The sequence below is a fragment of the Rhynchophorus ferrugineus genome, unplaced genomic scaffold (assembly GCF_030347505.1).
Source record: "Rhynchophorus ferrugineus isolate W39M unplaced genomic scaffold, kcgeb_rfMv2 rfM3, whole genome shotgun sequence".
Lineage (NCBI taxonomy): Eukaryota > Metazoa > Arthropoda > Insecta > Coleoptera > Curculionidae > Rhynchophorus > Rhynchophorus ferrugineus.
In genome coordinates this window covers 47,526,948-47,550,998 of record NW_027472582.1, presented here as the reverse complement: position 1 = coordinate 47,550,998, position 24,051 = coordinate 47,526,948, and the positions used below count along the sequence as shown (strand labels likewise).

General features: G+C 34.0%; 3 protein-coding genes across 6 annotated transcripts in view; 1 reads left to right on the top strand and 2 right to left on the bottom strand.

Moving 5' to 3' along the window:
• Positions 1–5,708: 5,708 nt before the first annotated feature.
• Positions 5,709–6,543, bottom strand: Grx5 (Glutaredoxin 5). Its single transcript, XM_076401270.1, has 2 exons — positions 6,043–6,543; positions 5,709–5,986 (listed from the first exon to the last, which is right to left on the bottom strand). The coding sequence occupies exons 1-2, from the start codon at positions 6,284–6,286 to the stop codon at positions 5,802–5,804; spliced, it is 429 nt and encodes a 142-aa protein (XP_076257385.1). The 5' UTR covers positions 6,287–6,543; the 3' UTR covers positions 5,709–5,801.
• A 4-nt stretch (positions 6,544–6,547) lies between these two features.
• LOC143194435 (uncharacterized) lies at positions 6,548–13,195 on the top strand. Of its 3 annotated transcripts, none has more exons than XM_076401227.1 (9): positions 6,548–6,796; positions 6,916–7,155; positions 7,242–8,754; positions 8,814–9,442; positions 9,496–9,777; positions 9,918–10,142; positions 11,261–11,312; positions 12,276–12,391; positions 12,537–13,195. In XM_076401227.1, exons 2-9 carry the CDS (start codon positions 6,919–6,921, stop codon positions 12,693–12,695), a joined length of 3,213 nt encoding a protein of 1,070 aa, XP_076257342.1. In that variant the 5' UTR covers positions 6,548–6,796; positions 6,916–6,918; the 3' UTR covers positions 12,696–13,195. The 3 variants fall into 3 exon arrangements, with proteins under 3 accessions (XP_076257342.1, XP_076257340.1, XP_076257343.1); XM_076401225.1 differs by having other exon boundaries at positions 11,252–11,312; XM_076401228.1 differs by lacking the exon at positions 11,261–11,312.
• A 105-nt stretch (positions 13,196–13,300) lies between these two features.
• The window catches only part of LOC143194442 (ATP-binding cassette subfamily G member 4), an 88,325-nt gene continuing 77,574 nt past the window's right edge, over positions 13,301–24,051 (bottom strand). For both annotated transcript variants that reach the window (XM_076401240.1, XM_076401241.1), the window contains 2 exons: positions 18,503–18,759; positions 13,301–13,822 (listed from right to left, as the gene is read on the bottom strand). In XM_076401240.1, coding sequence (XP_076257355.1) covers positions 13,415–13,822; positions 18,503–18,759 — 665 coding nt within the window. In that variant the 3' untranslated portion in view covers positions 13,301–13,414. The remainder of the gene's footprint in view (positions 13,823–18,502; positions 18,760–24,051) is intronic.

The following is a 24,051-nucleotide window of genomic DNA, read 5'->3' as shown; positions in this document are numbered from 1 at the left end:
TATGCTTTAATAATCAATTAGTCAAGGTTAACTTTTCTTCTTATTGAAAACATCTTAGCCTAATTGTATCCATAAAATATGAAATATATAGTATATAAATATCATAGGAAAAATAAATATATTCTTCATTCAATGGATTTCATCTTCGGATCTTAAAACTCTTGTCTATGGGCAGTCAAAACATAAATTTACATTCACGCTACGGTATTCGCGATTCGTGCGATTTACGCTGTTCGCTCTTTTATTGTAGATAGTATTTACATTTATCCTAAATTTAATTATATTCATAGAGAAATGATGATTATTATACATTACTATAATACGCCACTCTATCGGTGCATCGCATCAAACCAACTATTCTCACGGCTTAGTAGCCGCTCTGGTTAAAGCAACAGGACGGATTTCTTACTTTGTAATTGGGGATCATATCACGCAGCTCATGAATGTAGTCGATGTTTATGATTGTAATTGTAAATGGTTCTAAACAACAGTGTCAAATTCGATAAGGATAAACATCCCAGTCCTATTAGTAACCAGGAAATTAAGAAAAGTTCGTTACTGACGCTTACGATACTAGGCATTGACCGTGATTCAGAGCTCACGATAAAATAATATTAAAAAAACAACCATATCCACGAGGGCTGGTGTTTTTGTTATTTTATAGGCGCTGAGTCCCCAACATGCTTTTTTATTGATTATTTATTATATATACAATGAACACAGCGTCCACCAAGTTGACTGATTTCAAAACGTCATCTTTTCAATATTGATTTGTTTGATTTTTGCAAACGATTTTAAGTCTAAGAAATTCAATCACGATCCATATGAACTCACACTTGCCAGGGATTCATTTAAAAAAAGTAAAAATTAGACCTTATATGAAGAAGATTTCATAAAAAACTAATAAAATTAAAGCACTAAAAAGATCCAGTCTAGGATAATCCAAATAATGATATAATGATATTTTATGAAATTAAAAAAAAATATGTCAAAAAATTATATTTATTTAAATTAGATCATTATTTTAATTTTTCTTTGAAGTATTCCTTAATTTACCGGATGTGTGAAATAGTAATCCGCTCTTTTAAAAATATTTTTAGATAAATAACACAGGTCTGCAAAAAAGAATTTTAAGTGCTGTTTGGGTTTTGGGATGTAATCTTTATGTTTTTAGGCGTGCTGTATCCGAAAATTATTTCCTTTCTGTCATTGTCTTGCAGGTTTGCTATCTCCGAACCTTTCTGAATTTGAGAATGCCCACAGAATCGTCGGTTGAAGTGGAGACCTAGATACGTGACGTCATCCACCCATAGAATTTGCTGTGTGCTGTGTCGATCTTGAGTTGAATGCTTCTTATGGAAAATGATACTAAATAAATCGGGAACGCCGGTGCTGATGAATTTTCGAATGGAATGTGTTTTCCTGATCTCCTCGAACCTGGAATGATCTGGTTAAGGGCGTGGTGGATATTTGCGGCCAAACGGGTGGCGTATTAGATGGTTGAATAATGCGCGCGGATCCCGAACTGTTCAACAGGGATGATGTTTGGCTGTTGAGGGCGCAGAGTACGAAGCAGGCTGATGGGCCTGTAATTTGAGCCTTTTGCTCCTTTCTTGGGGATGACCTTTACCTATTTGTGTTTCCAAGACCCTGGAAAAGGTTGCAGTCTCGGGATAGAGTTGACTATGTTAGCCAGTTCGTCGAGCTGCTTGTGCGCGAGTTTTTTTAGCTGGGTGGGTGATATTTGGTCGAAACCCGGTGATTTTCTGGACTGAAGCTTGCTGATCATAGTCTCTAGGGATTTTGGGGAAACTAGATAGTTGAGGAGAAATATGGCCTCGCCGATAACGGCATTATTGTCTTTTAGTTTGGTATTTACTGCGGGAGGGATGGATTTAATCTGGGTCTCGTAGGTCTCTGCAAGGAGCTTGATTTTCTTGGTTGTTGACCGCAAAACTCCCTGTCCGCAGTGGTTTCAGGGAGAGATGGCATTATGTGTCTTTCCTACAAGGCATCTTAAGACCCGCCAGCTAGTGAGTTCCATTTCCCCGCTCGCTAGGCCGACATAGATTACTCAACCTCCCTTAAAAGTCAATGTGCAACCCTTTTATCTGCTTCGTCGAGAGTAAATCGAGCTGTTCTGTCCAGACGATTTTTAACAGGAATTTCATATTTGTCTTTCATGTTGCGCTGGAAAGTTGTTTCCCCCTGGTTTGTATGGTTAGGCAAACTAAATGTCTCGAGTTAGCTTGAGAACGGCTTCATCAAGTTGGTCTAGACTGATGATTTTTGGAATTGGATCCGATCCTAGGAGAAGAGTTTAGTATTTCTTCCAGTTGGTACTTTTTTTGAATTTTGTAGCGGAACTCGGATGGTGTTGTAATCTCCGAGGATAAAAACCTAGTTTGTAGGGGTCCCGAACATCGGAAGGTCGGTTTGTAAATTGAAGAATGTAATAATCGAGGACTCTTGCATCCTGAGAAAGTGAGCCTGGATGATATGTGGTTTCATCTCGCAGGAAAAAGCTGTAGCCGAAGTCTTCTCTTAGTCGTCAGTTTGCCACCTGATATTTTTAGGATTCAACGATCATATCTCTGGAATTCTAGAATATGTAGAAAGCTACTGACGAGGCTACGAGATCGAAGGATAGCAGTTCCGCCGCCTCGACCCGGAATTCCGTCATTATTGTAGAAAGTGTTAGTAAGTAGCAGGTCAATTGAAAAGTCCTTGCGGCCTGACATATAGATGGCGCTACTAGAATTAAATCCATACGTTTCTTAGTTAGCCCTTACTCTCAGAAGATGTCGGATCATTAGTTTGTCAATTATAGCATTTTGAGCGCAACAACTTTTGTTATTGTGAAAAAAAATGGATAAAAAGAAATTTCGCGTGTTGATAAAATATTACTTTTTGAAGGGAAAAAATACAGTTGAAGCAAAAACTTGGCTTGCCGAGTTTTCGGACACTGTCCCAGGAAAATCAATCATCAAGAATTGGTATGCTAAGTTTAGACTTGGTGAAATGAGCATGAGGTATTCTTTTCAAGGTAGTCAATTAAAAAAATTCCATGCGCATCCCATAATAAAGACGCCATAACAGCCGACTGTTGCGTTTTCCCACGCGTTGGAGTGGATTCAGCGTGTGCAGTCCACTCGGATGACTGTAGATTGGACTTCGGAGTGAAATGATGGAGCCATGTTTCACCCATTGTTACATATCGACGCAAAAACTCGGGTTTATTATGCTTGATCATCTTCAAACACTGCTCCGAATCATCAATTCGTCATTGTTCTTGGTCAAAAATGAGCTCGCGCGGCACCCACCTTGCACAGAGCTTTCTCATACCCAAATATTCGTGAATAATATGATGTACACGTTCACTTGATATCTTTATAATGTCTGCTATTTCATTCAATTTCAATTTACGATCAATCAAAATCATTTTGTGGATTCTTTTAATGTTCTCGTCGGTAATAACCTCTTTTGGGCGTCTACTGCGTTCACCATCTTCGGTGCTCATTTCACCAAGTCTAAACTTAGCATACCAATCCTTGATGATTGATTTTCCTGGAGCAGTGTCCGAAAACTCGGCAAGCCAAGTTTTTGCTTCAACTGTATTTTTTCCCTTCAAAAAGCAATATTTTATTAACACGCGTAATTCCTTTTTATCCATTTTTTTTCACAATAACAAAAGTTGGATAACTAAAAAACTAAAAAACATATGGATTTAATTCTAGTAGTGCCATCTATGTGTCAGACCGGGGACTTTCCAATTGACCTGTTATGCTAGCTAATATTTTAGAGGGCTCTGAAACAAAGTTTTACACATTATTAAATTGTCATTGAAAGTTATAAAGAGGTTGAGTAATCCACTGATAAATAATTATATAATTTATTTTAGTCCTCAGTTAGTGTAACTGCTGTAGACAATCAGTCTCTTACATTTATATATACATATATAACATAACATAACATAACATATATAACATTTATATATATATATATATATATATATATATATATATATATATATATATATATATATATATATATGTATATATATATATGGTACAACTTGGGCTAATTTGTATGGAGATCTGTTAAAACCAGTTTTTCTCCTAATAATGTAAATGATAGTGTATTGTAAAACTAAGTTAATATAATGGGTCATTAATAATAGTAATAATATAAATTTGTGATTGCCGTTTCTCTCATAATAGAGTAAAAGGACTAATATAAAAGTGATATGTTACTTAAACTCTTAAACTTGCTTTCACAGTATTCAAGAATCAAGACGAGTACGTGATTAATACATTAGTATGTATTTTGTAAAAATGCAGTGTTAATAATACATAATTTCTTTTATTTTCCTATGTGTTCTATTTATGCAAATTATGTATTTAGTTTCACTTTAACTTTTGCATAATTTCATTCAAATAATAATTTCAAAATATATATATTACAAAACAATAAATACACCAGGCTGATTAAAAGAATAATGTCTTTACCTAAATTTTCTACTAAAATTGCATCGTTCTTTGCTTATTTATTTCACTCTTGCAGATAATTGATCTTTAGTTTGCCTTTTACGGCTTTCATTTATCTATTGTTTTCTACTTTGTCCCACGTGGGAAGTAAATAACTCACCAACAAATGAGGATTTAAAAAATGTATGAAACTATTTTATAACTGTTAATATTCTATGCAATATTCACTTTAACTCTTGATGAACAAATTAACGTATTTATTACCTGCAATATTCCGTTAGTGATTTGTTAAGAAATGCATTTACTAACGAAAAATTACGAAGAAAGAGTTTAACATTGTTGATGTGAGTCGAACTAATTTATTTTTAACGAAAAAATACAGGAATAACCAACAGTAATACAAATCAAAATCTTAGATAACACTGCTTAAAGTTAAATAACTTGGTTTAATATTGTTTTCTACCATTCACTATTCTTTATTTTATTAACTTAAAAAACTTAAGCTTCAGCGAGGTTTGATCCTGGTACGTTATCGTCGACAAGGTAAACTCTTAACCCGCTGGGTTTGATAATATATTTTTTGTCACTGATCTGACCGCTATTCCTGGTTGCTTGATTTGTGTTTTTCGTTTTATTGGAATTTATTTATTTGTAGCGCATATTACAAAAAATATTAGGCATAAAAATTCTTCCTCGATATAAGCTTTAACTATGCCAAATTTCAAATTTTTCAAAAAGGCAAAATTTTCTCTAAGCCGTTTAGTATATAGATAGTACTATAACAGCTTTAATAAAAACACTACATTTTTGTAAAATCTTATTAGTTAAACATGTAATCATTAGACAGAAAAACAGAAATTATTGCAATAATTGATTGATAAACCAAAATAAACTTCAACATAGCATAATCCAGTTCCAAGTAATAGTTTACCTATTAAGCCTTATAAGAGATATTTAAGTTTTAGTCCAAGTAATATAAATAGTATTATGGCTTTAATAAAAATACTAGATTTTTATAAAATCTTGTTAATTAAATGTATCATGTTTAAAATTTATATACACACAAATTATTGCAATAATTGATTTATAAACCAAGGTAAACTATAAGACAGCATGATCCAGTTCCAAGTTATAGTTTATATATTAAGCCTTGTAATTATACATTTACACTTTAAGTGTTTGTATTTATGTATCTGCAATAATAGATCATAGTGGGTCATCCATAGATAAATCATTTATGATTTATTCCAATACATATAACAATTATTTACATATAAACAATATTATTACACAATTTAATATCATACATATTAACTATTTTTCTTTCTTCCCTATTGATTTCTCATCATCTAAAAGAGCACTTCGTATTCCAACTTTTTCTAATTCTTCTATTAGATCACCAGACTGATGTAATTGTAACATTATATCACAACCTCCAACAAATTCCCCATTTATAAAGACTTGTGGTATAGTAGGCCAATTAGAATAGTCTTTAATTCCTATAATTTATATTTTATTAGTTTGCAAATAGTGATTACTTTATATTTAATTTTACCTTGTCTAAGGGAGTCATCTTGAAGAACATTATGCGCATCATATTTTACTCCATGCATTCTCAATATTTGTACTACAGCATTACTGAATCCACATTGTGGTTGTTCAGGAACCCCCTTCATAAAAATTACAACTTTATTGTTTGTTACTAGCTTCTTAATTTCATCTTGAGTTCTTCCGCTGTAGAAACGAATAAAATTCCTAGCACTTGCAAATATGGCATTATGCCTACCTAGCATATTCATTTTGAAAATATTTTTACAATTATAATTAACCTAAAATATTGATTTTTTGATCAATAAAACACATAACCTGCATTCTTCTATAATATTAATTTTTATAGATCTTAAGATTATATTTGTAATTATAATAGTTTTAATAACAAGTATGATACATTTTCTGCAAAAATAAAATGATATATTGCCTTAAAAATTTTATTTGTGCTCTTTTATAAATATAAACTAAAAATACTTGTACACATAGAAAAATGGTTGTATACAATGAAGTTGGCATTATATGTTTAAATGACATTTGGAAAGCATGAAAATATATCTCTGTTTTGGATTGTGATATATTCTTCAAGAATAATTGGTCTTCTAAGTCTAACTAGTAGTGCAGTTATAGTATAAAAGTGTAAAAAAATTTTGTATAGCTGTAATTGTTGGAATTGGTTTTTCATATATTTTTGGAGAGAAGGAGTTAGAAGTATAAGAGTTTAACATTGTTGATGTGAATCGAACTAATTTGTTTTTAGAGTATGTATATTTAATTTTGACCTCAATTTTCAATATTATTAATATTTATATCATCAGCAATATTTCTGTATACAATATTTCAAATTTTATATTATCAAAAATAATTTGTTTGCCTTTAGATCATGTCGTGGACGCATTGGCCTACACCCGGTGGACTTCCTGGTGTTGTCGGTGCCCCGCCAATGCAGTCTGCTTTGCTGCAAAGTGGTATGAATTCTTCTCCAATGATGGCAGCAGGTTCTACTCCTGGAATGCATTATACTCCTGAACAGTGGGCTCAAATGCAGCAGCAGAATTGGCAACAGTGGGCTCAGTGGCAACAGCAGTATCAACAATGGCATCAACAGTATGGAGCTGAGGTATGATATAATTAAGAATACTGTTATGAATGCATGCTTATTATGGTATTATTTTAAATAGACCTTTTATTTCAATAATTTTTCAGTATAGCAAGTCAATTAATGCAATGGCAGCAAATCAAGTACCAGTTATGGAAACTAATACCTCTGTTCCACCACCTCCACCTGCTGAAACTAAGCCTCCACCTCCTCCACCTCCAGATGATACAAATAGAAATATGGCAGGTTATATGACAGCACCTCCACCAACTCAGCTGTACAGCACAGCTTTACCACAAAATCAAAATCGGAATCAGTGGCAAAATAATAAGAGGTCATATTCACAAGGAAATGATTATGAAAACACTAAACGGCAAATGTTAGAGGAGCAGTGGAAGAAGGCTGCACCCCCTTTACCAAATCAGCAATCAAAAATACCTGTAACAAATTTAGAAGAACTCACTCAAGCAGAACAAAAGTTTGATAAAGAGTTTGCAGCATGGGAGTCTCAGTTTAACAAGTGGAAGGAACAGAATTCTAATCATCCAGATAAGATCCAATTTTTAGAATATGAAAAAAAATGGGAATCTTGGAGAAATTCTTTACTAGATAGAAGAGAACAGATGAGGAAAAAACGTCTGGCTTTACAGTCTTCCCAACCTAAAAGCATAACTCCACACACATTTAATGAGCTTCCACCAAATTCACTTGTGTCACCTAATATAAATAATCCTTTTTCTAAGCCTCCCCCTACACAAAATAATGAACCATTGGCCTTTAAAACAAGTAAAGGCTCTGGTGAACAGATTTCTGTAAGTGAAAATTCTGATGGGGGCTTTTTACAGTCTTCTTCACCGACATCTGGAGGTATACCAGGGTTGGATTTGGTAAAAGAAGGTGATCTTCCAGCGGACAAAGATGAATCATCTTCTAAGGGTCCAGATTTTGATGCTATATCAAAAGGAATAAATACTATCCTAGGGGACCCTAAGCTCATGAACATGTTATCAATGGTTCAAAAGACCTATCCAGCCCCTCCACCACCTCTTGAAGAACATTATAATATCAATCAAAGAGAAACAGTAAATAACTTTGATGATCAAACTCAAATGAGCTTTTCTGGAGGGCAAGATGTAAATGTTAGAAATGATTTTCTTCAAACAGTATCAGATCCTAAAATAAATCAATACAATCAAACAGCGGAAATCTCAAATTTCAATCAAGGAAGAAACAGAAGAAACAACTATGAACAAGATTTTAATTCTGAACCACAGGGATTGCAAGACGTTAATCATGATTGGACTAATTTTAGTCAAGGAAGAGGTAGTGAATATGATAACAGATCCGAAGCAGGTTTTGTTCATGAAAGACCTATTTATAATCAGAAAAGGAGTAAGTTTGATGTTAGGCAGGATGAAAGTAATTTCAATCAAAGCAAGGCCTATGATAGCCAATTTCCTGAGGAGTGGAATGAAGAGGATAGCTTTGAACATTATCATAATAAGTTCTCTAAAAGTGATAATAGCATGGATGCTGATTTCAACAAGGCTCTATTGGCAAAAGAGGAATTTTTTGTGCCACAGATTGTGCTTGATTATGAACATAAGATCTTGAAAGAACGTAAGTAATTAGCTAATCAATATAGTTTGATGCTATTGTATGTTAAATATTAATTTTAGCTGAACCAGAAGTATCATTAGATTGCATCCGCATGTTCGATTATAGACACAAAAATGTTAATCGTATTCCTTATCCGCAAAGACCAGCTTGGTTTACGGCTAGTCTCGGTAGCATTCGGCAGTTTGATCCGTTAGGTGCTGGAAGGTATTCGTCTGTGTATGAACGCGAGTTTAGTTATCGTGACAGGGATGAATCTCGGCCGGATAAACGTTTTGACACAGAAAAAGATTATAAGTCAGAAGGACGATCCCGCGGGATGGATTTGGGACGACGAGATATTCGATCAGACGATAGTCCAAGGAATAGAGATACGCGTTGGAAAAATCGAGAAAGACATAGTAACGTAAGGGATAGGCCAGATAAAATTCCAAAGCCTCATAAGCCATTGGATTTAGAGGAGCTCTCTGATGGTGATTGGAGTGAAGATAATGAGCATAAAGAAGAAACCTCTGTATCAAAAGATATTATTAAAGTTCACACACAAGATCGTCCTGTGGGTATAATAAGTTTAGATCAGTTAATTGGTACACCAGGTCGTTTCACTAGACCTCCAAAAATTGTAATTATTTTAAGAGGACCACCAGGTAGTGGAAAGACGCATCTTGCTAAGTTGATTAAAGATCGAGAAGTATGGTGAATTTTAATGCCAAAAATCTTGTTTGTTGAAAATTTTATGTTTAGGTTGAAAAAGGCGGCTCCGCACCTAGAATATTGTCCTTAGATGATTATTTTATGGTGGAACAAGAGAAGGAAGTAGTACAGGATGGCAAAACTGTTAAGGTGAAAGAGATGGTTTATGAGTATGAACGGGAAATGGAAGAAATATATAGGCAGTCATTGATAAAATCATTTAAAAAGACTGTAACTGATGGTTATTTTAACTTTATTGTGGTGGATAATGTGAATCAGAAAGTTAAAAATTTTGGAGAGATGTGGAGCTTTGCTAAACAAAATGGATTCCAGGTTGGTATACATTTGCCATGTTAGATGTAGTTTCCATTCTGTATTGATTAAATGTTTTAACTTAATCGACTTTCTTAAGAAATTTAGGCAATTATTTTCCTATTAAAATGTTACACTGTCAATTTAGCATTTTTATGTAGGTTTATATATGTGAGTTGGAGTTAGACCCACAAATGTGCAGCCGCAGAAATGTCCACAACAGGACTCAGAAGGATATTGAGGATTGCATCTCAGGCTGGGAGCCAACACCTTCACATCATCCGATCGTGGATCCTACGGAATTCTTGCATAGTAGTGGTCCCATCACTGAGGTGGAAATGGAGGAGGTGGAAGAGACCAGTGAGCAAGGAAACCCTGAAGTTGAGGTGAGTCAGGCCGATTAAATTGAAAAGCCAAAATCGACAGCGATTTGAGTGGTGGTCAATTGAGAAGCCTGTAGGTGGAGTTAAGGCAATGAAATATTTTTTACTTACCTTGTTCGCTTGATTGTGTTATAAAATATATTTTGCACCTCTAATTAGTGAATTTTAATGGACAAGTATAGGATAAATATTTTTTTATAAATATGTACATTGGCATTATTAATTGTGTATAAAGTAAAAGTGTATGTATCTTGACAATATGATGTCTTCATTTTGCTCCTTCGATTCATAGGCTGGAAAGGTGTTACTCTACTTTTTAATCAATATGTGAGCAATATGTATGCCTTACCATTGGTAACGAGTGACTGAAGCTATTTTATTGCTAGAGTTCCTTTAAACCATGTTCAGATTAGCCGCAGTCCACTTTTTTTTAAACATATTAGGTCTGATATAATTTTTCTGATTTTATATTTTATTATGTATTTATTCCGAATTTCAAATTATATTGAGAGCTGCATGTTTTCGTGATTGTGTTAAACTTTGTTTATAACGGTAATTAATTTAAATTGACTGTATCTAGTTATGTTATATAACAAATTTCTAAGGCTAAATTTTCTGTGGGCCATAAAATATCTATACTTGTCTATTTGTGTTCATTATAGAAAAATCTGCAGAAACAATTTTTCGCTATGTTCATTTTCTTTAGGTATTCTTACCAATGTATTAAGGAAATAACATAGTTTAAGCATTTCAGCATTACAAGTTAAAAGTTTATATTAAAATGTCATTATCTGAGAGAACATCAAATTATTTGAAGATCCATTACGAATCGATAATTTTATGTTTATGTTTTTTTTTTTACTTTTTTCATTAACTAAATGTTATTAACTAAGCTTTTTACTTGTATTATTAATGTAATTTTGTTTATAAAAAAGCAGATCGGATAAATAGCCGATAAGTTGGTAGTAATCGATTTAAACGAACTTCATTATGATTGACACGCAGTGTGTTATACTTATTGTAACATCATAACTTAATGTTTTTCCTCTGACAGGATAATATACGTATAGTTAATAGTCTCGAAATTTGACGTAATGTTGCTAAAAATTCAGTCTTCACAGGACCATATTAGAAGCAAGTGGGACACATTCGACTGTTCTTTGAACAACCTTGGTAAGTATACTGTTTACCAATTGTGGCGGGATTTGATTTTTAGCTCTGAACAATAATAGTTTTATACATCCATCTTATTGTGGGACGGTTATCAGGACTGTTGGACAAGAGCGTTACAGACAAACAGTTTTTAATTACCACTTGATTATTTTATTAGTATTGCCATGTCAGTTTGAGATGGATTCGTTTGTTATGTTTGGATATGCAATGGTTTTTGTAAAATATTTGTCAGTTCCGCTCTTGAACATATCATTTCAAAATTTCAAATGTGCGTCGCTAGTTGATAACCACATTAGTTATAATCACTATATTAGTAATATATGATTAGAAATGAATATATATATAGATTGATATATATGGTTTGAGATTGAGGTATAGTCGAATTATTTTCGTGATTTAGTAACTTTTTTACCTCTGAAGTTCTCAACTGATGCTGTCGTGCAATCGTGTTTTTCCCGTAAGTTTTATGCTACAAATATGTTTGGGTGTAGTTCATTCATTTCATATGTTTAGTATTTTTTACTGTTTTTGATAACCTATAACCTTCTATAACCCTTTACTGGTACTCGATATCTCTTTTACGAAAACATTATATTGCCTTGCAAAAGTTGCTATTTTATTATTTGGGGATATTTGAAATGAAAATTGAGTCTTAGGATATAAACATTGTATAATAATTGTGATAATAGATAAACAGTATTGTCCTATTACTACTATTGTACTGAAGTAATACTCTTGAAGTTCTTATTTAATTGATGCTTTAATTAGCTGGTCATATTCAGTATCGTTTATTGTAGCTCTTTTTTCTAACTGCTAACAGTATCTTTAATATTTTTTTATCATTGTTCATATAATTACCCGTTTTAAATTATATTCGTATACATTATATCCGGTATTCTACGTATTTCAATGAACTTGGTCCATGCAGTTTTTTTAACAAAGAATATTTGATGTGTGTTGCAGCCCGATTGGATGGAGTCAACAAACCGCTACGATCATCTAAATCAATGGAAGAGTACCTACAGTTGGACGACGAATGGACAGAGTCATCCGTGCCCCTTAAACCCGGACAAAAGCGAGTTAGTATTTGTTCATTTCTAATGTTCTTAATTCCTAGCTAATATTTCTAACGTGTAATCATCCTTTGAATAATTCGTTTAATTTGTTTTTTGCCTTTTACACAACTGTTATTACTATTTTTACTATTAATAATTATTATTCTAGGTTAGATGGGCTGACCTGGAAGAACAGAAACAACAGAAGAAGATGAAGGCTTTGGGCTTTGTTGTAGGACACACTGATTGGAATAGAATGATGAATCCAAACAACGGCGAGGATGCCCTTATCCAAACTAAGTATATAGAAAGAGTGGGTAAATACTGAGCTTCAACTGCATTATTCTTCTGCTGAAGCTTCACAGTGATTGACACGCTGCGTCGGTTGATGGACGCGAACGTAATAGTTTTTTTGTTTTTAAATTAAATTACCAAGCTCTGTATATATTCATTCATTATAGTTATTTGTTTCGTCAATATCTCACAAATTGTATTATTATTTGCTAATATTGGTAATAAGTTTACTGATGGTAATAAGCAATAATTTTACAACTGTATAAGTCAGATCATTTGAGAGGTAATCTTCAAGTTTTTACATATTTTTTCATACAGAAACTATTATTTCATACACATTTTATCAAGTGTTTCTAGATATTTATGTTTGAGCCTTGTACAGTGTTGTGGAGGATAACAGATATTTTGTTATTTATAAACATTTATATATAAAAAAAGAGTATGGTGTTTCCGATTATTCTGTATAATTTTAAGTGCATTCAGTTTATAGCTGATATATATCAGAATACAAGAAATAAAAGTACATAGTATATACAGTTTTGTGTTATTGTAAGGATAGAGGTTTAGGTAATAAAGGTAAGGTTTTTTTACAATTTGAAGCATATTGCCTCCTTTTTGTATTTTTAAAATAATCATAACAAAATTTACAATATCTATTGTCAAAGTAACATTTTGGTTCTACAAAGTAAATAAAAATATGAATTAAGATAAATTCTTTGGTTAATAATTTAAAATAACTTAAATTGCATCTATTTATCGAGTGATGTGAGACTTAACAATTCTACCAATATATCCTAAAGCTCTGAACGTCTTGTTGGGCGTTAAACGTTGCTTTAGTAAATAATAAGAACCGCCTCTAAATATTACGTAGGTCACCACTAAGGCAACGATATCCACCCAAAAGATAGTGTCTTCCATACCCATGTCCCTCATGAAATGTTCCAGATCGGTCCATGGACAGAATTCCTCTTCATCTGGACATTTTAGTTTTTCTCGTCCAGTAAGCATCGTATGTATAAGCGCTTGTAAAGAGTACCGTAGATAGCTGAAATACATGCCAATTTTGATTAGTGTTGGTATGCTGCTGTATCCACTGCCAAAGCCATAAACTGCCAGTAACATCAAGGGAACCGCTAGGACTGGCCCAATAAACATACTATTCTGGGAAAAAAATAAGTTGAATTAAATTTATTAATTTATGAATAGCTAAAATATTAGAATCTTCTATGCTGTTTTCATTATGTTTACTACGACATCGTAACTGGTTACAATGGTGTTTTTTTAATGAGATAGAATTTAGAGGAAAACAGAGGGGAGGCCTGTTCCTGTTTTGATATTTCTATTTGGTAAACTTTTACAAATGATCTTAGTTTGCAAATTTTGGTAATTAATTTGGAAATCGGTGTTCTATTCGCAAAATTATAGAGAACTCCGTTATTTTTATTGCTCTTAGTGTTTCAACAATCCGTTTAGTGGACACTAATTATTTCTTATGGTAACCATTAATAAAGTCAGTTTTTTAGCCACAGTTGTAATTAATCAAGTTATGTTTGAAGACAGTTCTGTTCAAACCACCGCGGAGTGCAGACGTACCTTTCGGAACTCTCTGTTGTAAAAAAAACATCCGAGTTACTATTGGTATCATAAAAGTGCTGGTCATAAAAAGTGAAAACCTAGTCTCAACCATTGTAGGGTGAGAACGTGATTTAAAACGTGAAATTTAAAATTAATTTTTTATAGGCAAGGCTCCACTTTCCGGAGTTTTCTTTCTTATTTTCGGAACGGTAAATCGAGCGAGTAAAACATGACGCGCGTAAAAAAAATTAAATTAAACATTTAATAACTATTAAATGATCTGTACGGTTAATTTCAATACATAATGGCTCATCCGCAACGCCTTTCTGTCGATTTATCAATTGAATCACCTGCTATTTGAAATAACGATCAACTGCGAATAACTGAAACCCCTCAAATGTACGAATGGAACATGGTTACAAACATAAAATGCTTGAGAAGACCCGAAAAATAAGTCGTCCGAAAACACACGAAAATTAGCGACTAAAACCCATCCAAACATAGAACAGTGCTCAGTGCCCTGAGAGAAGAGACAGAAGAAAATCAGAACAACAAAGGAAACCAACCAAAAGCAATTCCCAGACCACCCCAATAACAATATATTAGGTAGGTGTTGTTGTACATCTGCAGACTTGCTAAGACAATATATAATAATTACACAATAAAAACAATCGGATCTGAAACAATGAAGATTCAAATATATGACCTTGAACTGAAAGTTTTAATAAGAGAATTGCACAATAGAAACACGCAATACCATACTTTTCGACCAAAGTCCAAAAAAGCTGTTAAATTCATCATAAAAGGGCTACATCACCGACTCAGATTCAAACACACAATTAAAACAGCCCTAGCTGAACAAGGCCACAAAGTTGTAAATATACATAATATTAAACATTATGCAACAGCCAAAAGAAAATGATAAACATATTTACGAGTTTAAGTATTTGTATCACATTGACACATGGAGTCATTAAATGTGAGCCACCATACACAAAAAGAATCATCCTACAATGCGCCAGATGCCAAGCATATGGGCATACTAAAACATACTGTCGCAAGTCGTATAGATGTGTAAAATGCGCAGGAGAGTATGCAACCAATGATTGCACGCGCAAAACACGTGACGATAAAGTAAAATGCGTCAACTGTGACGTGGCCATCCTGCAAATTATACGGGATGCCTAGTCCATAAAGCGTTGCAGCAAAAATGTTATCCAGCACTGAGAGAAAAAAGGAACTTACAGGCACCAAAACAGCCCATACCATTCAACTTGCCTAAAGCCTAAAGCACGAATACAATATCCTCATATATCATACGCACACGCAGTAACTAACAGTCAGACCCAATGTAACATCCAGACAACGTTAATCACCACTGAACCTATAAGTACTATTAGTAAATTAGAGGAAATGGTGGGTAAACTTATGGAGCAAATGAGTACAATGATGAATTTATTCACCGTCGTCGTTACCAAGCTAGCTTAATGATTGATAGCCATTACAGCAAATACAAAATAGCTGTCTGGAAGGCTAATGGACTCCAGCAACATGCCAGGGAGATTAAAATGTTCTTATATGAACAAAATATTGGTATCATGATGGTATCCGAAATACATTTCACTGATAGAAATTATTTACGGATTCCGAAATACAAGCTGTATCACACAAAACACCCAGATGATAAAGCACAAGGAGGAACATCTATAATTATCCGTGAAAACACAAAAAACTGTGATGTGTGAAAGAGAGAAATTCAGCGAGGAATATTTACAAGCCACCAGTGTAACCATTGAAGAAGTGCACGAGCCATTAACAGTGAGTGCTATCTATTGTCCACCTAAACATAACAACAAGGCAGAACAATACCACGGTTTCTTTAACACGCTGGGTAATAGAATCATTGCCGGAGAAGACTACAATGCAAAACATGTAATGTGTAGTTCTAGATTAATAACAGCAAAAGGCAGAGAAATGGTCAGAGCAATGAAGGCACATAACTTACAGCATATCTCTACTGGCGAGCCAACATATTGGCCGTCAGATAGAAATAAAATTCCCGATACCATAGACTTTTGTGTTACAAAAAATATTGACACCAAAACGTGCAAAGCTGAATCATGCTTCGATCTATCATCTGATTACTGACCAGTTATTATAACAGTGAACTCAAATATTCTCAACAAAACAAATCCACCTTTGCATAACACCAAAACCAACTGGCGATTATTTAGAGAGAAATTAGACAGTTTAATATTTCTAAATTTACCTCTCAAAACAGAAAGAGATACAGAAATAGCAGCAAAAAATATAACAAAATATATACAAGAGGCCGCATGGTATGCAACACCTAATAGCGTGAGATATCAAAAGTTTTATTATATTTCATCTATAATTAAACAAAAATTGCCGAAAAGAGAAAACTGCGAAAAAACTAGCAATAAATCAGAACAGAAGAAAACAAGAGAAAATTCAACAAGGCCACAAAAGAGCTGAAGGAGCTAATAAATAAGGAAAAAAAGCAAGGAATTCAAAACTATTTAGAAAACTTAACGCCAACTGATGCAATGAAATATTCACTCTGGAAAGTAATAAAAAAAAATTAATAACCTCAACAATATTTGGGCTAGGAATGATAAAGATAAAGCGGAAGTTTTTTCTAAACATTTAATGACAGTTTTTAATTCGTACCCGTCTGAAATATCAACAACAGAAGAAAATAACATAGTTGACTTTCTTAACACTCCATTTCAAATGAATCTGCCACATGAGAAATTTACTGTTAAGGAAGTAAAAGAAACAAGACTAGACTAGACTAGACTAAGAAGTTGGGATAGACTTAATGAGTTAGAGAATAAGTTAGAATAGTATCTAGAATAAGATTTAGATTATCAGTTTTACAGTAGATCACTTCAGTAAGTGATCTACTGTAAAACTTACATGTCAGGATAATTATATTATATAACTGAAATCATATAATAATACTTATTGCTCACGGGCAGATTGTTGACGTTTTAGGAGATTAATTAAAAAAAATTTTGTTGGCGATTTGCTGCTAGTTATTATTGACTTGATTTTGGAAAATGCTAAGATCAGAAGACTATATTAGATGTAGTTTGGTACTGATATGAATTCAGTAACTGAAAGTGTGGATTAGATAGAAGCTTCTTTAATTTGAGGTGTAGCCCCTTGTGCCATATTTTATCAAAACTCTGAGATATTATCTAGGAATACAGGCGTCTTAACATTTGGCTTTTAATTTATTTAATTTGTCAGTCTATCTAGTTGCACTATAGTTCGTACTTGCGAAACCCAAGCTAATACTCGGGAATAATATTTCAATTAAGCACCTTGATGTAATTTGGGAGATTATAGGTACTAAACTTGTTTGAGAAATAAACAATTCAGACACTTTTCAAATACTGTGAAAGTAATTAATATGTAACATTGCAATAAATAAAGATATTATTTTATACAATTTTCTGAAAATGTTCCCAGCTAGTCTGAAGCTTTTTTAGGTCATCTCATTGCTATTTGTTTAAATTCCTGAACAGTTAATGTTTCATGGGGTATATTCATGAGAATTTAGACAGTCAGTAAATTTAATTGGACAATAAAAATCAGATGTTATTAGCCAATGAACTTTTTCAATGAACTGGTTACTCGTAGACAAACGTTATTCTATTAAAATTTTCTTTCGCGATGTTCTATGTCTTCATGTATAGTTATGGCTGTAGCTCCATGCGCTTTATTTTTTATTTAACTAAACGATTAGCTATTGGTTAAAAAGATAAATTATACAATAGAGATATAACCAAATAATTTAATGAATAACCTGATATTTGGTGTTGTGATATGTTTTTTTTAAACAATTTTTTTAAACAAGCATTCATTTTCATAAAATAAATCAGTTAAAATATATTAAAAGCCTTAAGTTATTCATATTTATTTATTTTATTAGAATATCTTTGATTTTTTAGTTTCATTAATAAGAAACATTAGTGTTTTATATTTTTATAATCCTCAATTTTTGTGCAATTTTTATCTGCAAATGATCTCCCACTCTGATATATGCTGGTTTATTTAATTAAGATAAAATTATCTTAATGAATAAACTTCTATAAACCCCTAACTAATATTTTTATTGCTTCTAGATAATCGTTGTTAGATTTAAATTTATATCATTGATACAAGAATAAATTACAGTGGTAAATATGCTTTTATTTGAAGTTGTTTGCTTATTAATGTAAAGGAAGCACTACTTACAATCAAACTAAGATGAGAAGCTATTAGTAGTCCAAAGCTTTCAGATATTACGCCTGTCAGCATACATATTAAATAAAAATGTCCTAAACGATCCATTTCCATAGGCTGGTCTGATAGAATGTACACCAAGATCACATAGACGGAACCAAGAATTAACTGAATGGGTATAGTTGATGTTGTTAACGCAGCAAAGTATGCGCTTAGGCTGTACCATTTATTGAAATATTCTCTCTTGATTAGCTGAAATTCCTTTGGAACTAAAAATAACGGAAATAATGTTATGTCAAATAAGTATGTACTGGTAGGTATGGTATTATTATGACAAAAATATTTACTCGTGTAATTTAGTGTTGTGATCAGTAAATTTTGAGGATTAGTGGTATTTGAAAATCTCTACTAACATTAATGAGGTCTAATTTCCGAATTCTGAGGTCCGTCACATTTGTTTAGAAATTTCGTTGTGGGAAGGGAAGGACCGGAGAGAATCGAAAGGCAGCCAGCGATATTCTAAGTGCAATATTTTGAATAGTATCAAGGGATTTGAGGTAAGTTGGAGCAGAAGAGGAGAATAGGGGGGAGTCTAGCTTGGGAATGATTATAGAGGAATAAGGAGGAAAATTTTAAGTATGGTTACTTGGTCTGCACTTGTACGCTGGTTAGATAGCCAACGCAGCATATGCAAGACTCTAGAGCAGTCAGTTTTAAAATCGTTGAGTGATGTTTCCAGGACAGTCGGCTGTCGAAAATGACTCCCAAGCACCTTATACTGGATATATTGAGTTATTATTTATGAGAAAGCGAGTGGGCGTGGGTGCAGTTACGCCATCAATAAAAGTGGATTACAGAGGACTTTGAAGGACATATAATGAATCCCATGGAGGAGGACCAGGAAGGGAGATGGTTAAGTACTCGTTAATGGAGCTTTTCTCCGAGGTTTGGGGATTTGACCGAGCAATAAATATGTTGTCCGCAAAAAAGCAGTAGAGTGCCCTTGAATCGAGAAATTTGGTTATTGAATCTAGGGCAATTATAAATAAAGTGGGACTTTCAATTGAACTCTGAGGGGTTCCAGTAGAGAGCGGGTAAGTGGAGGAGAGAAAACCTCCGGCAGATCGAACAGATCTGTTGCTGAGAAAGTTCTTGACAAAGTCAAGGATGTAAATTATTCATGATCAAGTACCTATTAATTCTACCAAATACATTTTGTAAATCTACTGATAGTGCCAGCAGTATTTCCCGAGCAAGTATTTTTTTATTATATTTTCTAAGCCCACCAAATGTGTGCCAAATAACTGTAAACCAACCAGAGTGAGACCCACACTGAAAGTCAGATATTAATGCATGGGTTTCCAGATACCAAGATAGGAGGTTGAGGATAATATGCTCAAACACTTTACATAAATGGTCGTGGATGAAAACAGGGCGGTTGCTTGAGGGATATGTCTGGGGTTTGGCCTTTTTTCATACTGGGATCAGAATAAAATGGGACCAAGAGGGCGAAAAGGAAAGAAGTGACCAAATTTCATTATAAATGTCCAACAGGAGGGTGAAGGCTTGGAAATTCTTTATCAGGGAGAAGGGAATGTTATCAGGTCTAGGTGTACAGGGACGATGGCGATGGAGGGCAGAGGATAGTTCTGCGAAAGAGAATGGGAGATTGATGGGTTCCATATTAGAGTGGGTTGATGGATTTGGATCCAGTAAAGTTGAAACTGATGCAAAATGCTTAACTAAGATATTTGGGACAACGGACGGATCGGAAATGCCAATTTCGAATATAGGCTAGCGACATAGTTGGAGGAGCGCCATTGAGTTTTCCAACCCTGTTCCAAAATTCTGTTGAAGAGGAACGATGGTTGAAGCTTTTGGCGAAGGTTGACCAAAACAACGATTTGGTGTTGGCAATGGTCTTTGTAGCTAAGACACGTTTGTGCTTGAAGGCAATGCAATTTTCTAATGTTGGAGAGGACTTAAAGCGTGATGGCGCTCGTTTCCTCTCTCTGATCACTTGAGAACAATATCTATTGTACAGGAACAGGATTATGTGAAGTATGAGACCGATGAGACCAATAGGTGGGGTGAACTTGTGATATGGGGGTGAAGATTGGTATAAGGGCCAATTGGCTTTGGTAAAATTGTACGATTGGCTAGGAGGGTGGATATGAAATTGGCGAAGGATATGAAGAAGGTGAAGGTCAGGTATAGGGGACCATGTCAGAGAGGGGAAAAGGCTTTGTGTGATATTTTCTGAGAAATATATCGATATTTTTGGCCGATATATCGATATTTTTTTAGCCGATATTTTTCGATATTTTTTCAGAATAAATTAAATATAATTTTTAATTAACCTTTAATATTGGTACTTAATTGTTCACTACATTTTTTAATATTTCACTTTTTCCTTCTTTTCTTAAAAATATCGATATATTTTTTTGTAAAATATCGATATTTTTTATACTTATTGCAAAAAAATATCGATATTTTTTCCTCCGATATATAGATATTTTTTTAAATGTCGATATATCGATATGGGAGGGAGGAAAAAGTATAACAGGTTTTTAAGGAAGGGGAAGGGGTACTTGAAGGGGGTAGACAGCCGACAGAGCTACCGGTCGACGAGGCGTATATTATATTTGTTCTGAAGGACGAGACATGAGAACGTTTTGGTATTGAGTTTCTACGCAGGAGGGGATTTCTATAGAGCATTGAATAGCTATGGTTTCAGTGGAAGGTATTTTTCTGAGCAGCAGCAGAATAATTTAATGTAGTTTTTGGTTGCAATAAATTAAATTTCCTTCTGCCTTCTGGGTAAGACGAGCGCTCTGTTTTTATTCTCTAAATGGTTATTCTGGACTTGTATTTCTCACAACCCTTGTATCTTTTTTCCCATTTTGATGGTTTGGTACAAGAGTTCTCGTGCATTGAGTGATCAGATGGTGGGGTCAGCGGAACAGGAATTTGAGGTGTGTCCGAACTGTTGGTACTTGAAACAATGCAATGGCGGGACATAGGGACGAACAAGGTGCGAGAGGTAAGAAAACTTAAAAAAAACTATTTCTGGGACAGAATCTTTTAAATTTCAGGATCACATTCTCCGTAGAAGTGATACTTCATCTCTGGTCTGAGTGATCTTTCTCAGTCCATCCACTCAAAATGGTTTAGGTTTTCTATTATTTCCTCTTCCGTGCAAAAGGTCAGTTCACTATCAATCACTGATACTGAGTGATTCAGGCTAGAGTGGGGCTTAATAATCATAAAAGAGTCGCATAAGGAGGATAGTGATTGAAGTTTTTTAGATTGGTCGTCGCTCTTTGTAAAAACAAGTATGGAGCCGTATCTGATTTTGTTCGTTGTTGCAAGCTCGCCAATTTGCGTCAGAATTTGGTTAAATAAGTTTAATGCTCTCATCTTTTCAAATGAAGTACTATTACTTGATATTTTAAAATAATGATCATTGTTGAATGGAGGGCGATCAGAGGAAATATCGTATCGGGGAGGAAATAAATGTATGTCTTTTATGTTGCGTTTCCACGAGAGCCATGGGACGACGTATATTTTCACCATCACAGAGCCTGCGATGTGGCGACAACTGTATTATGACAGGAGGGCGGGAAATACTTTGTAATTGGGTTTATAGAGACTGATCATCTAGTCGCGTCCTTTCAGCTCAACACAACCTTAGGATTTAGGTTTATACTGAGGTTGTCTTCCCTTGAATATATAATAATAATACCAAGGTACTCTGCGATTGCTCGCGCGACATAATCACAGATGATAATCGCATAGTATGACTAGAAGATCAACGCAAGGGTGATTTTCCAATTTGGCTTCACTTGGAAATTATCGCCTCGTCAACGTTTATTTTAGTAATACAACCAGGTAGTACTGTCAGCCCTACTATTTATACGGTTGATATCTTCTCGTACGTATAGACCCTTAGAGTTGGATAACACAAAATTGCAAGTAATATCATGTCAGAAGTGATACAGCTGAGGCTCAATTATTCTTAAACGATTTTATTTAATAATTAAACGACGTTGTTTAAGTTTTTGTGTTGCTTATATATAAGGTAGTGCAAAAGTCCTGCTACCATTTCGATTTGATACTAAGGTGGGGGCAAAAGTCCCGCTACCATTTTGATTGTGCGCCATCTTGGTTATATGAGTTTTAGCTCAGTTTCGCTTTAACCATTGTGTTGTGTAGACGTCCAAATTTTATTATAGATAATTATACGCCACAAGAACGAGCAGAAGTAGTGACAATATTTATTGAAAATAATCGTTCCATTATTGCCACCCAGCGGAAATTGAGTCAACGGTAGCGGAACTTTTGGGGGATGTTAACATAAAGATATATAATTATACAGTATATATAAGGGATGAACAATATAATATGAACACCTGGCATAATACAGACTTTAGTTATTAATAAGTTGTTGAACCATCATATGTTTTTTATGATGACAAAATATGTTTGACAGTAATAGGATGTTAATTCGCAGTAAACTGTTCATTAATGTGCATGAGAGAACTAGCTGAATACCATGATATTGCCATCCAAGTCATAACGAAATATAACCCATGCTTGGCTGTAGCAGTCCGGATCGCAGGCTTCTTTTGAGTTTCTCCATACATAAATCAGGTAGGCATATCATATTCTTCTAATCGTTTTATAATTGCTGCACCAGTCCTTTCGCAACTTAGCGTTGGCTTTCATTTCAAAGGGTTTCGTAATCGCAATCCTTCTGTGAATGTTAACTTTATGGAGCTCCTGCCGTACTGTTTTTGTCGAGACATAATTACTCAAGTTATTGTTGAGTTCTGCTGTCATTTTTTCTTGGGAGTTTTATGTTGTTTCGCCACAATGCTTTTTAATTTTCGTCGGTCGCTGTTAGTTATTCCTCTTCGCCGATGATGTTTTGTCATGATTTGCATATACTGTCATTAACCTGCAATACTTGGCATGTAAACTGAGCAGTATTGCTAATATGCAACAAAATGTACTATATTGCAATATGGATTCTTGTTTTTTTTATTTCGTTAATAGTGAGAGCTACAGAACTATGATGACGGATTTTTTTAGCCTAAATTAAGCTATATGGATGCGAGAGACATGTAGTTATAAAAGGACGGTGTTGTGTGTCACACGGCGCACGCCATGATGGGCATTTGATGGTCATGATTCGATCGTATGATTATACCCCGCAGGGGTTATGTGAATTGGCCACCAAGATCATACGATTTAACCCCGCTATACTTCAAACTTAGCCGTATCTATGCGGCGGATTTATTGAAAATTGAATCATTCGGATCTGTGCTACAGAGGTAAATTGCTTTTGAACTAATTTATATTATCTATATCGGGATTATCGATTAATAGAATTGTAACGTTTGATAGAAACCGTTGTGGCGGCTTATAATAATATTAACGTAGCATTTGTGGTGAAATAAAATGAATCGCAGTTGAAACTAAAATCGTCTTTTTCTTGCAAAATGATAAGATTTATTGAACTATACTGTTCATATATTTATTTGACGCTTTATACTGTT